The 15705-nt window shown below is 38.8% G+C and overlaps 1 protein-coding gene and 1 pseudogene across 1 annotated transcript; one reads left to right on the top strand and one right to left on the bottom strand.

The window, feature by feature from the left end:
* Positions 1-7114: 7114 nt before the first annotated feature.
* LOC123329638 (olfactory receptor 52B2-like) lies at positions 7115-7900 on the top strand. Its single transcript, XM_045162860.1, has one exon. It carries the CDS (start codon positions 7115-7117, stop codon positions 7898-7900), a length of 786 nt encoding a protein of 261 aa, XP_045018795.1.
* A 5943-nt stretch (positions 7901-13843) lies between these two features.
* LOC123329755 lies at positions 13844-14811 on the bottom strand (annotated as a pseudogene).
* Between the last annotated feature and the right edge of the window lie 894 nt (positions 14812-15705).

Below are 15705 nucleotides of genomic sequence, written 5' to 3'. Positions count from 1 at the left end.
TTTGCAAATTGTGTAAGTGAAACACAATTTTATTGTCAATAATGACAACATTGATTATATATTTCCTCTGTCTTCTACACTAAGTTTTAAAACTGCTTTATTGAGATTGATTATATTTTGCACTCCAAGATTTAGAAGCTCTATCAGTTCAGTTCAGTTGCTCAGTCTTGTCCGACTCTTTGCGACCCCATGAATTGCAGCATGCCAGGCCTCCCTGTCCATCACCAACTCCCGGAGTTCACTCAGACTCATGTCCATCGAGTCAGTGATGCCATCCAGCCATCTCATCCTCTGTCATCCCCTTCTCCTCTTGCCCCCAATCCCTCCCAGCATCAGAGTCTTTTCCAATGAGTCAACTCTTCGCATGAGGTGGCCAAAGGACTGGAGTTTCAGCTTTAGCATCATTCCTTCCAAAGAAATCCCAGGGCTGATCTCCTTCAGAATGGACTGGTTGGATCTCCTTGCAGTCCAAGGGACTCTCAAGAGTCTTCTCCAACACCACAGTTCAAAAGCATCAATTCTTCAGCACTCAGCTTTCTTACAGTCCAACTAGGAAAAGGAGTACGTCAAGGTTGTATATTGTCACCCTGCTTATTTAACTTATGTGCAGAGTACATCATGAGAAATGCTGGGCTGGAAGAAGCACAAGCTGGAATCAAGATTGCTGGGAGAAATATCAATAACCTCAGATATGCAGATGACACCACCCTTATGGCAGAAATTGAAGAGGAACTAAAAAGCCTCTTGATGAAGGTGAAAGAAGAGAAGCTCTATATAGCCAGCAAAAACAAGACCTGGAGCTGACTGTGGCTTAGATCATCAGCTACTTATTGCAAAAATCAGGCTTAAATTGAAGAAGGTAGAGAAAACTACGAGGTCATTCAGGTATGACCTATATAAAATCCTTTATGATTATACAGTAGAAGTGATGAGTAGATTTAAAGGATTAGATCTGGTAGACAGAGTGCCTGAAGAACAATGGACAGCAGTTCAAAGCACTGTATAGGAGGCAGTGATCAAAAGCACATGAAATAAAAAAAAAATGCAAGATGGCAAAATGATTTTCTGAGAAGGTTTTACAAACGGTTGAGAAAAGAGAAGTGAAAAGCAGGGAAGAAAGAGAAAGATACACCCAAATGAATGCAGAGTTACAGAGAATAGAAAGAAGAGAGGCCTTCTTAGAAGGCCTTCTTAAGTTAACAATGCAAAGAAATAGAGTAAAACAATAGAATAGTAAAGACTAGAGATCTCCTCAAGAAAACTGGGGATATTAAAGGAAAATTTCATGCAAGGATGGACATGATAAAGATTATGGCATCTGGTCCCATCACTTCATGGCAAATAGAAGGGGAAAAAGTGGAAGTTGTACAGATTTTACTTTGGGGGGCTCCAAAATCACTGTGGACAGTGAGTATAGCTATTATATTGAAAGACACTTGCTCCTTCTATAACATCACTGACTCAATGGACATGAATCTGAGAAAACTCCAAGAGACAGTGGAGGACAGAGGAGCCTGGCAACCCTCATGGGATCGAAAAAGTCAGACACTACTGGACAACAAGGTTAGTCAGGGAGGGTCTCTCAGATGTATGATGGAACAGACCACCATGTATCATTATGTCTGGCATATGAAAGGAAATTTTAAAGTTGGTGAAAGAAATGAAAGAAATGAGGGAAGTGAAGGAGGAAGGGAGGAAGAAAAGTAGTGTCTGTAGATGAAAATGCAGCCCAGCAGACACACTGACAGCAGCCTTAGAGATTCTGAGTAGAGAACCCAGCTAAGAGTATCTGCAATCCTCAAAATGATGGATCTGGATGAACTTGATATTCAGAATCATCTCAGAAACAAGCACATCTGAGTTGGTTTGTAGACAAGACCACATTGTATATAGTTCCAAGGGTCTGCTGCTAAGTCGCCTCAGTCGTGTCCAACTCTGTGTGACCCCATGGACGGCAGCCCACCAGGCTCCCCCGTCCCTGGGATTCTCCAGGCAAGAACACTGGAGTGGGTTGCCATTTCCTTCTCCAATGCATGAAAGTGAAAAGTGAAAAGTGAAAGTGAAGTCGCTCAGTCGTGTCCGACTCTTCGCAACCCCATGGACTGCAGCCCACCAGGCTCCTCCACCCATGGGATTTTCCAGGCAAAAGTACTAAGGTGGGGTGCCATCACCTTCTCCTAGGGTCAAGTCTCAGATATTTGTGAGTTGAAAAGATATCTTAGAGAGGCTGAAACTAACCAACTGCCCAGCCAATTACTTTCTCATAATAGATAAAATCCAGGCTTCTGTTGTCCTCACTTACCGGCCTAGCTGACATTATATTACCTAGCTGCAAGGATTAACAAATCCGTGGATTAAAAACATGGCTTGCTAGGATATTAAGGATAATAACAAAAAAACAAAGTTATATTTTGTTAACAAATTACAATACATCTGCATACTTTGCTAAATGTTTCACATTTGTCATATTGTGAGTATAGACCCAAAGTGGGTATGGTTTATTATACCCCATTTACAGAAGATAAAATTAAGCCTCAGAGGACTATCCATTCTCAGACCTAGAGCTATGATTAGAGTACTTGCCTCTTACATTCTTGGAGAAGGAAATGGCAACTCACTCCAGTATTCTCACCAGGAAAGTCCCATGGACAGAGGGGCCTGGTGGGCTACAGTCCACAGGGTCACAAAGAGTAGGACACAACTGAGCACACACACACACTCTTTCATTCCAAAACATAATCTCTTCATAGAACACCATGAGGAAACAGGCTGAAACTAATAATGAAACTTCTATTAAAGTGCAATAAGTTGAGATCAGTTCCCAAACCAGATAGGTGCAATCTCTCCTTTCCTACTTATCTATCTACAAAGGAAATTCCTTACACAATATTTTTTAAAGAAATGAAGACAAGATATTTTTCTCTAGATAAATGGATAAATTGTGGTATACCGATACAATAGAATGTCATTCAGGAATAAAAATAAGTGAGTTAATCAAGCCATAAAAGGTATGGGAGAAACTTAAGTGTATATTGCTAAGTGAAAGAAGCCTATATGAAAAGCCTACAGTACAATATGATTCCAATCAACTACAGGACATTGTGGGGGGAAAAAAAGCTATAGAGAATGAAAATGATCAGTGGCTGTCAGAGGGGTTAAAGGGAAGGAAGGATAAATAGATAGAACACAGGGGATCCGTAGGGCAGTGAAACTATTTTGTATGATGCTGTAATGGCAGACACATGTCATTATACATTTGTCAAGACTCATAGAATATATAACACAAAGAGTGAATCCTAATGTATAAACTATGGATTGTAGTTAATAAAGTGTCTATATTGGCTCTTCAATTGTAACAAATGTATCACACTAATGTAAGAGGTTAAGATTAAGACAGAGCTGGGTGGATGGGGTATGGGGGACATACATAAACTCTGCAGCTTCTCATATTTTCTGAAAATCTAAAACTGCTCTATAAGGTAATATATGTCAATTTTCAAAAGCCTCATTTGAAAAGTGAGAGTTCTTCAAATATTCTATCATACTTTGACCTCAGTGCAATGTTAACACATACTGATAAAGAACAAATGGTAATGTACAGACACATATTTTGTCTTTGTTATGAAAGTGAAAGTCGTTCAGTCCTATCCGACTCTTTGTAACCCCACAGACTATATATAATCCATGAAACTTTCCAGGCCAGAATACTGGAGTGGGTAGCCATTCTCTTCTCCAGGGGTCTTCCCAATCCAGGGATCAAACCCAGGTCTCCCACATTGCAGGAGGATGCTTTACCAGCTGAGCCACCAGAGAAACCCTCGCGCCTAACTTTTTGCAACTCCATGGACAATACCATGGAATTCTCCAGGCCAGAATACTGGAGTGGGTAGCCATTTCTTTCTCCAGGGGATCTTCCCAACCCAGGGATTGAATCCAGATCTCCTGCATTGAAGGCGGATTCTTTACCAGCTGAGCCACCAGGGAAGCCCCAGGGAAGCTTAGGTCGCAGAGAAGTCAAGCAATAGGAAACCCTCTGTGTGTGTGTGTGTGTGTGTGTGTGTGTGTGTGTGTGTTTTGTATTATTTCAGGCTTGCATATTAAGCTGGAAAAATGGCAGAGCTGTTGCTCAGAAGTGGCTCTGGGGTGAAAATTATCAAATGCAGTTTAAAACTGGAAAACCTAATTTCCCAAGTATGAAAGGAAAACTTAGTCAGCTAATCCAAATACTGACTGTGGGTTTCAGTTATAAAAGGAGTCACTCCGCATGTAAAATACCCAAAAGACTTCTAAGCCCAGACGTTATTCCCTGGTCTGTTTTCATGGATATCTATGCACAATATAGATAAACTACAAATATATTTATTTTTCTTTATCCATATAAGCTAGACATTTCTTTTTGTCTATGACCTGGCAATATCACTGTGAATATACAAAGAGGAAATTTAAGACTGTCTTTTCTTATGTTCCAATCATTTAGAAAAAACATGCATCTACAAGGTAAATTAGAACAGTTTCGTGGTTATAACTGTGAATTCTGTCATTAGGATCCCTGGATTTTAAAGCAGGCTTTACATACTCATTAGTGATGTGACCTTGAGAAAGTCTTCCAATGTCTGAGTTCCATTCCATGTAAAACTGGGATACCAATAATAACTAGTTTATCAGGTATTTGTGACCATTAAATTAGATAAGCCATGTAAAGTGGTTAGAACAGATTTTAGGGAACACTTAGCACATAATAAGGCTTGATACAAATTTGAAATTATTATTTTTACCAGTTCTGTTGCACTGTCCATTCCTATGCTCGTATCTGATATGTCTTCCATGTAAACACGCTGGTATTTTCTGTGTGTGTTATACAGCAAAGCCAGGCACTACTAGGACATAGCCACAAAAATGAAGGAAACCTTCAGTCTAGTGAAGTTAATAAAATTATGGATATACATTCACAGTTTTAATGAAACAACCATTCAAAATATCCTTTCTTGGAGTTTTCATTCAAAGTTCCTTTACCTAATCTGTGTGTTTGCCTATTGATGAGAAGTTTTATTTTTTCTTCCTCACCTGAATTTCATGAAAGGAGGGAGAGAAAGAGAGAGAGAGGAGGATAAATTTATGTTGATAATTTGGTAACGTGCCCTATGTCCTTCATAAGGATTGGGGTAATGTGAAAAGGGGAGAAGGCAATGGCACCCCACTCCAGTACTCTTGCCTGGAAAATCCCATGGTCGGAGGAGCCTGGTAGACTGCAGTCCATGGGGTCGCGAAGAGTCAGACATGACTGAGCAACTTCACTTTTACTTTTCACTTTCATGCACTGGAGAAGGAAATGACAACCCACTCCAGTGTTCTTGCCTGGAGAATCCCAGGGACGGCAGAGCCTGGTGGGCTGCCGTCTATGGGGTCGCACAGAGTCGGACATGACTGAAGTGACTTAGCAGTAGCAGTAGGAATGTGAAAAGGATTTCAGTTAACTCAAGAGAGGATTGTCAGGTATCTTGAAATGCAGGGTAGTTTTCCATCTGCTAAATGGTGTGACAGCCTCACATGAGAGTGAAGCATGGGCAGATTCCAGACTGTTGTTGTTCTTCTTTTTAGATGAAATATTGTTTATTATTCATCACTTTAAACATGCTAAGAGTTTCAGTCAGGAAATGTTGATTTATGTATATGATGCTTTTACCAAATGTACCACTTTGGGCTACAAACATGACCAACTGAATTTATGTTCCATGGGTCTGAATAATGGATAATTTCAAATGAGGGATTTTTGAAAATCTACTTTATAACTTTTGATATATAACTTGCTCTTAATAGAGCAAGAACTGCTGCTACTAAAGAAAAGTAGCTGAAATTATTTCTTAATCTTTTATTGTGAATAAAAGATTGCAGTCACTCTACTCTTTGGAAATTTCTTTCAATAATGCCGCTACTACTGCTAAGTCGCTTCAGTCATGTCCGACTCTGTGCGACCTCATAGACGGCAGCCCACCAGGCTCCCCCGTCCCTGGAATTCTCCAGGCAAGAACATTGGAGTGCGTGATGCACTTCTCCAATGCATGAAAGTGAAAAGTGAAAGTGAATTAGCTCAGTCGTGTCCGACTCTTCGCGATCCCATGGACTGCAGCCTACCAGGCTCCTCCTTCCATGGGATTTTCCAGGCAAGAGTACTGGAGTGGGGTGCCACTGCCTTCTAAGTCCTGAATAACAGTGGGCTTTGACTTTTTTCAGTGATCTACTTGCTCTAGTAAGATCATTTAGTACTCTGAGTTTTGTTTGTGTTCTCTGATTCCATTTCTTGATTCTTGAGAGCTAGTGTTATGATGGTATGGATAACACTACAATTTTTGCACAGCAGTTTAAATGGCATGTTAATATGAACATTATCTTCAAGAGTTTAGATGAAGGACAGATGAGTAAATCATTTTTTTTTTTTTTTTTTTTATTGTGGGAAAACTTAAACCAAGGGAAATATCTCATACCCTCAGGATGGAAAACAAGAATTCAACCTTTCACGCTCCCTTCAATTCTTTATCAGTCTACCATCCAATCCACCTCCTCCCATTAAATTTGTCCACTGAAGAATAGAATATTAATTCTCTCCAATCTTCTATTCAGTGTCACTAAGACAAAGGAGAGAGAAAAACTACCTTTTCAGTATTTAAGAATTTATTACCAAATTAAAGGGAAACATTATATACACAGAACTGTAAAAGGTTCAAAAGACATGCATAAACTGTATAGTTATAACAACTGGCATTACAAGAATTCAACTCAACTCTTTTTTGATTCACAAATTTTTTTCACAGAGAAAAAATGTTCCATAAAAAGGAACTGATTTGCCCATGATCATTCATTTTTTTTGGATTACTTTGCTTTTGTCCATTATCATGCCAAAATTAATGGTTCAGATTTGACTAAGCTGAAGGAATAAATGCTCTTTTTTGCTGTTATTTACTCTGGCTCTTTTCCTTCTATTTTTCACATAAAAGACTTAGGCCACTTCTCTACAACAACATCAAACTATACATCCACTCCCTTCATTGCCTTCTTGCTGACTGGTGTCCCAGGATTAGAAGACTTCCAAATTTGGATTTCCATCCCTTTCAACTTCATGTACTTTTTGGCTGTAACAGACAATGGCCTGGTTATGGTGATGGTGATCTGTGACCGAAGCCTCCATGAACCCATGTATCTTTTCCTGGCCATGCTAGCTCTCAATGTTGTTCTACTTTGTACTATCACGGTGCCCAAAATGCTTCTTATCTTTTGGCAGGGCCCTTCCATATCAACATTCCCTGCCTGTCTCACACAGATGTTTTTCATTCATGCTCTGTTTCTTTCTGAATCTGCTGTCCTACTGGCCATGGCTTTTGACCGCTATGTGGCTATCTGTGCACCACTCCATTATACTATCCTACTTATAGGCTCTCTCATTAGAAAAATGGTCCTGGCTCTGGTGGCTCAAAGTGTGGCTGTGGTCACCCCTGGCATCCTACTCACTCTCCAACTGCACTTCTGCCAGAGCAATGTCATTCACCATACTTACTGTGAGAACATGGGCATTGCCAAATTGGCTTGCAATAGCATTGTCCCTAATAGCATTTATGGGCTCACTGCTGCTCTCCTCACCACAGGACTGGACTTTTTCCTTATCTCCCTGTCCTACTGGTTAATCTTGAGAACAGTCTTCCAACTGCCTTCTAGGGAAGCCTGGACAAAGGCCTTTGGAAATTGTGGAGCCCATACATGTGTCATCCTGATATTCTACACTCTGGCCTTCTTTTCCTTCTTTACCCATTGCTTTGGACACCATGTACCCAGGCATGTCCTTATCCTCCTGGCAAATCTGTACTTACTGGTGCCGCCTACCATGAACCCCATTGTTTATGGGGTATAGACAAAAGAGATAAGGATGCAAGTGCTAGGACTCTGTGCCCAACCTAAATGATCCAAGAGTGATAAAGCAACAAGGAACAGGGGAGTCCAGGACTGAGAATCAGGGTTAAATATCAAGTCTAAATAAATCTGGACAGATTTATTCCTGCAACATCTATGCAATGAATAAAGCTTTAAAAATTTGTATTCTAAATGTTATCTTCCTGATATTGGGTAAAAAGGAAGCTAACAAGGAACTGCTCAAGTACCACTGAGAATTATTTCAACATACTAAGGTAATGTGCCACTGTAGTTGCATATGGCATTTAAATATCCATTTGGTAATAAACCATGCCTGTTCTACTTCAATGTGCTATATAAAGGACAATATATAAACTGTTTGTACTCAGAAACTAGTTCTGATTCCACTCTACCATAACATCTACAGGGCCCAAAATACGAAAGAAAGAAAGTGAAAATGGCTCAGTCATGTCCGACTTTTTGCGATCCCGTGGACTATACAGTCTATGGAATTCTCCAGGCCAGAATACTTGAATGGGTAGCCTTTCCCTTCTCCAGAGTATCTTCCCTACCTAGGGATTGAAACCAGGTCTCCCACATTGCAGGAAGATTCTTTACCAGCTGAGCCACAAGGGAAGACCCCCAAATATACAAATAATTGATAAATATTTGTTGAATGGATAAATATCTCAATTAATTAAAAATAAATTCTAGTGATTTTATTTAACAACCCCCAATATACCTTTATGTATTATGTATGACCTACAATTAAAACATTCATTTCCTTTCCTCTCAAAAAACTTTCCCTTAGCATCCACAAGTATGACTTTCTAATCTCTTCAGTACCTTAGTGTATTAAAGATTCTTTTTGTGACAAACAATAGAAATTATCTTTGGTTAGATAAAGGAATCAAAAAGCAGGATATTTCATGGTAACATTCTGTGGGATGTTATGACAGCCAAGGATAACTGAATTTCTATTTCTCAGGTAGGACTAAAGTCAGGCTGCTATTAGACCTCACCAGCAGGAATGGATAGCTTCTTAATTGAATTTGGGCTTCCCTGGTACCTTAGCTGGTAAATAATCCTCCTGCAATACAGGATAACCCATTTGATTCCTGGGTTGGGAAGATTCCCTGAAGGAGGACATGGAAACCCACTCCAGTATTCTTGCCTGGACAATCCCCATGGACAGAGGAGCAAAGAGGCCTACAGTCCATGGGGTTGCAAGGGGTCGGACATGACTGAGCAAATAAGCACACATACCTGGTCTTCGTTACAATGACTGTGGGACAAAACATATGATTTCTGTATATAGGATCAATTGCTAAACCTGGATCAAACTGTTGTATTTCTTATTCTGATTTAATGGGGGTGAAATTGTGTCAGGGTAATTCTGAAAAAAAGGGAAGTATAAGTGGTCTGGATTCTGTCACTGGATTCATTTGGCGTGTTTATATTAGCACAGGCATCATCGTAGTTTAGCTCTTTCTACACTAAACATTCTATTGTATTCCATAGTACTGGGACAAACTTTATCATCTATGAACTCTCATACCATAATTATTGCAATGCAATTCCTTATCTCCCCTAAGAAATATTCACCACTTGATTTACAAAGGAGCTAAAATACTTCTCTGGCATCAAACAGTAAAGAAGTGCATCATGAACATAACAGAAACATATACATGGTCAAGTGGTTGAAGTAATTTGACTGTCTTGAAAATATTTATATTGTTATAATTCTTTTTATAAATACATAAATCTGTTTATAGAAGCTTTTTATAAGTTATCTATATAATCATGTAATTATCCATATTGTAGGTTTTTTAAAAGGAAATTATGTTTTAATAGTTATTCAATTGAATGATTAAATGACTAAGTGTGCTAATGAAGTATTTTACAGCAATATTTTATATAGATGAAAATGCTAAACACTTAGATAGTGAAATGGATACTGACCTCCTCTGCTCTGATTTTTTGCTTGCTATCATGTTTTGCCACAAAGTGTTTTCTGCAGCACGTTGTTGTTCAGTCACTCAGTCGTGTCTGACTCTTTGCAACTCCTTGTACTGCAGTATGCCAGGTTTCCCTGTCCTTCACCACCTTCTGAATTTGCTCGATCTCATGTCCATTGAGTCAGTGATGCCATCCAACCATCTCATCCTCTGTTGTCCCCTTCTCCTGCCTTCAATCTTTCCCAGCACCAGAGTCTTTTCCAATGAGTCAGCTCTTTACATCAGGTGGCCAAAGTATCGGAGCTTCAGCTTCAGCATCAGTCCTTCCAATGAATATTCAGGGATGATTTCCTTTAGGATGGACTGGTTGGATCTCCTTGCAGTCCAAGGGACTCTCAAGAGTCTTCCCAACACCACAGTTTGGAAGCATCAATTCTTTACTACTCAGCCTTCTTTATGGCAAGAATACACAGAAGGACTATACAATAAAGATCTTAATAACCCAGATAACCATAATGGTGTGATCACTCAGCATAAAGATGACCAATGCATAGCACAAAGGTTAATGTTTGATATAATGAAAATAATTGCATTGCATTTTTGCTTAATAATAGGGGATTGGAACACAAAGATGAATTATTATTTGGCCTTCTGGATATATATACATTCTTCAGGTAGGCAGAGAAGGCTTTAGGAAGGCAAATAAATAATCATGACTTCATCAAACAACATAAAAAGCAAAGCCATCACTTTGCTGATAAAGGTTCATGAGATGTGATGGTTGGATAGCATCACCCATTCAATGGACATGAACTTAGATCAACCCCAGGAGATGGTGAGGCACAGGGAGGCCTGGTGTGCTGCAGTTCATGGGGTCACAAAGAGTCAGACAAGACTTAGTGACTGAACATTACTATATATCACAATATGAGTAAGAGTGTCTCTTAATTTATAAGTTCAAGCACAAATGAGATAGATGCTTAAATCATATTATTGTGAATTTGGGGAAGGACAAGAGGCCTTCCTCTTTCAATAACACTATCTACTTGCTGGGACTCTAGCTTTTGTTAACTTTTTTAAAACAAGATAGTGCTTCTGTTCTCACTTCATAATACAAACTTGATATCCATTCATTTGTATATTCAATCACTCACGTCTTCAATGACTATATTTTATAGGGAGACCTATCTTAATCTTTTTTTTTTTTTTAATTTTTAAACCTGAAACACTGTATTAGTTTTGCCAAACATCAAAATGAATCCGCCACAGGTATACATGTGCTCCCCATCTTGAACCCTCCTCCCTCCTCCCTCCCCACACCATCCCTCTGGGTCATCCCAGTGCACCAGCCCCAAGCATCCAGTATCGTGCATCGAACCTGGACTGGCAACTCGTCTCATACATGATATTACACATGTTTCAATGCCATTCTCCCAAATCTTCCCACCCTCTCCCTCTCCCACAGAGTCCATAAGACTGTTCTATACATCAGTGTCTCTTTTGCTGTCTCGTACACAGGGTTATTGTTACCATCTTTCTAAATTCCATATATATGCGTTAGTATACTGTATTGGTGTTTTTCTTTCTGGCTTACTTCACTCTGTATAATGGGCTCCAGTTTCATCCACCTCATTAGAACTGATTCAAATCTTGATAATATGTGTTTTTTTAGTGTGTTTAGTAAAGGATACTTTATGAATATGTGTGTCGACTGCTCAGTCATTTCTGACTCTTTGGAACCCCATGGACTATAGCCTTTCAGGATCCTCTGTCCATGGTATTTTGCTGGCAAGAATACTGGAGTGGGTTGCCATTCCCTTTTCTAGGGGATCTTCCCAACCCAGGGATCAAACCTGGATCTCCTGCATTGAAGGCAGATTCTTTACCATCTGAGCTACAAGGGAAGCCCCGTTTATGAATATAAAGTACCTCTAATAATATATCTTAAGAAATATATAGAAGATAACAATTTGTAAACTCAAAAGTTGGCCTGTATATTTACATACTCATTTGTATATTTTTGTATTTGCGTGCAATGCAAAATCTAAGATTCAGTGGTTTAAATATATTTGTTAGCTAAAAAAATGATAAAACTTTTCATTTTTCAGAGCAGAAGCATTATGATAGATGTATTCAGCAAGCAGACACTAAAAATATATTTTGAATTTGAAGGTTTTATAGAATGGCTATAGTTAAATGAAGTTGCTCAGTCATGTCCGACTCTTTGTGACCCTGTGGACTGTAGCCTATCGGGCTCCTCTGTACATGGGATTCTCCAGGCAAGGATACTGGAGTGGGTTGCCATTTCCTTCTCCAGGGATCTTCCTGACCCAGGGATAGAACCCTGGTCTCTTGTGTTGCAGGTAGAGACTTTACCGTCTGAGCCACCAGGGAAGCCCAATATACTTATATGGCATACAGCAAATGATAATGTTCACATTGTCTTCCAATATTTATTTCTATTAATTTTATTTTATTTATTTACTGTAGGAAATATTATCTAAATTTGATGTTCATATATCTTGCTTTATTTTTACTTGATATCTGAAAGTGCTGAAGGAGAAGAGTATTTAGAAGTAGAGCCAAGAAATAGGATAAGAGGGATGGGAACAGATATAACTGAATTAAAACTAGGGAACAGAAATAAGTCGTGGAAAGTCTTAGATGTCCTTCACAGGTTTGACATTTGAAATGGTAATTTTAAGTTAATAATACCTTTTTTGTCATGTGAAATGTGGGCTTATGACAGGTGAAATCTCTTTCTCCAAGATTTTTTTTTAATCCAATAAAACTAGTCATTCTTTATCCAATGACTGATTCATTTCTTTTCACTTATGCACTCAATAATTATTAAGTGCATAATTTAAATAAAGATAGTGTTGGTTCTCACAGGTAGCAAGCTGCATGAGACACAGTTCCTAGTGTAGATAGAATAAGATTTGTGAAAACTTATTATGTATTATTAAGATCAGTATACATAAAGTTATAAAGCATCCTTAAAGGCTTTATTCTCCTTCATTTATTTGTCTTTGAACAAGTGTAGACATGTGAATTAAGAAATTTCAACTAGAATTGCAAGTTTCTTATACAACTCTATGCATAGTCATGCACTAGATCATTTGAATAATATGAAAAGACAGCTTATATGCCAAAAGAATTGTAGAAAAAGTAAGATTTATATTTTATGATGCTTACTGTCACAAACATAAGTAGCTACACTTCAGTCAGTTAGATTTTTTATGTTTGAATACTATATCCTAAATTATTGTTAGATACACTTAATCCAGTGAATTATAATTACTGACTTCATAAGACATCTCAGGGATTTCAAAAACTACTGAGTTTCAGCTTTCTGTAAGATTAAAATTATTTCAGAAAATTAAGTAAAAAATGATGGTTGCCCATTTCTATACCTCGAGAAATTCAATATCCTGAGAAAATACAGAGCATGTGTATAAAATTTTAAAAGATGCTTCTGATGCACCATGAAGATAGATAGAATGCTGTGAGCTCTAATATACTTTTATATCAAGATATGATCATTACCATCTTTAATAAGAGTAACTTCAGCAGACTTACACACTTATAACAAGAAAGGTAATGTAAGATTCCCAGACAAATGCAGTATGTCAAGAAGCACAGAAATATGGGTTTAGAATGATCAAGGAAAACTTTATGGACAGGAAACCATGAATCAGGGTTAGGATTAGAAACGAGAGACAATAGATTTAAATGGTATCTAACATATTGCATTCCAACATATTCATGCCTAGAGGAGATTTAGGAAACACATGTTAAGTCAGTCTGTATAATCCCAGTGGACACCAACTCTCTAATTTAGGACAACTGCAGGATGTAATGTCAATTTTATTTGTGTCCTTTTCAGTAATATTTTATTGGCAATTCTGGTGCCAACATAGCATGTAGAAAAATCACTATATATTTACAAACTTAATATTTATGCCATCATTGTCTTGAGGACAAACCTACATCACAGAAGAACTGACTTTTAGGGGGAAAAGAAGGCAGAGAACTCCTTGGCAGATCTGCTTTGTCTTCACACTATAGATGACTGGGTTGAGCACAGGTGGAACTAGCAGGTAGATATGAGCCATGAAGATGTGGATGAGTGTTTGGCAAAACGATGGACAAGAGAGAGCCTAATCATAGGCACATAAAGAATAAGTACAGCACAGATGTGGGATGCACATGTGTTGAGGGCCTTAAATCTCCCCTCCTGAGATGAAATTTTTAATACTGAGTGAAGGATGAAAACATAAGACACAAAAATACCCAGAGAGTCCATTCCCCACAGCAAAGTGATCAGAACTAACCCATAAATAACATTAAACTTAGTGTCAGCACAAACAAGGTGGATCACGTCCTGGTGCAGACAGTAAGAATGAGAAAGGACGTGAGAGTGGCAGAAGGGAAAGAAGGCCAGCCGGGCCACATTTGGAATCACAGGAAGGGCACTTCTAAGCAGGGCTGCAATTCCAATTTTAGTAACAAGTGTAGGAGTGAGAATGATGGCATATCTTAGTGGGTGGCAGACGGCCACATATCGGTCAAGGGCCATGGCCAAGAGCACAGATGACTCAGTGAAGGAGAAAGTGTGAATGAAAAACATTTGGACTACACAAGTATTGATCTGGATCTCCCTGGATATGGACCACAGCACCCTGAACAGTGATATCATTGTGGGCAAGGACATGCCCATGTCAGTGAGAGAAAGCATGGCCAAGAAGTAGTACATGGGCTCATGGAGCCTGGGGTCTGTCCGGACAATATGTAGGATAGTACAGTTGCCCATGATTCCAACAAGGTAGAGGAGACAGAATGGGATGGAAATCCAGTGATGAAATTCCTCATATCCAGGGATACCTGTGAGATAGAAGGTGGAGGACAGGATATTGCTAGAATTTGCAGTTTCCATAGGGCTTACTGTTAAACCACAATCCAGATTTACAATCACTCCAGAGGGGGAACAAATGATAAGATCAGTACCTGTATCACAAAAAAAAAAACAAAACAAAACAAAACAAAAAAACACCAAAACTTCAGTCTGTCCTATAATCACTCCTAGATTTACCCTCACAGTTTTGCTTTGTCATTCTTCATTTCTTTGCTGAGTGTTGTCCGTTAAGTAAAACATCCAGTTTTATAACCATAACAACTTTCCCTTCTTCTCAGATGCAGAACTATTAACATGCTGTTTGAACATGCACAAACTCCTTCTAAAAACACTACCCCCCAGAGCAGCACACACAGAACCACTGTAGATTACATTATTAATTAATAATTTTCTTTAGAACAATCTTGACCAGAGTTACTGGTCTTATATTAGTCTGCTTTGAAAAAAAGAAAAAAAAGACTCCTACAATGACATATGAATGTCTTTGTCTGAGCTTGATAGCTTTTTCAGCAATACTAGAATATCATGCAAGGCATCTCTACAGTATTCAGGCAAGATTTGGTCAGGATGTTTTTTATTCTTATTAAACTTATCTCCAACTATATAACTGATACCACAGTGATGGCATCCACATATGCATGCTAAGTTGTTTCTGGCATGTCCTACTTTTGTGACCCTATGGACTGGGACCTGCCAGTCTCATCTGTCCAGGTGATTTTCCAGGCAAGAGTACTGGAGTGGGTTGTCATATCCTCTTCCAGAAGATCTTCTTGACCCAGAGATCAAACCCAGACTCCTAGGTCTCCTAATTTGGCAGGCAGGTTCTGTAACACTAGCGCCACCTAGGTGATTGATAACAAGGGAATGGTAGCCACACAGAATGAACTCTGATATCAATATGTTCCTGGATTAGCATCTCCTTGAGGCAAATAT

This window comes from Bubalus bubalis, chromosome 16 (assembly GCF_019923935.1).
Source record: "Bubalus bubalis isolate 160015118507 breed Murrah chromosome 16, NDDB_SH_1, whole genome shotgun sequence".
Lineage (NCBI taxonomy): Eukaryota > Metazoa > Chordata > Mammalia > Artiodactyla > Bovidae > Bubalus > Bubalus bubalis.
The sequence above is the reverse complement of the archived record's forward strand: the minus strand, read 5'-3'. Positions and strand labels throughout refer to the sequence as shown.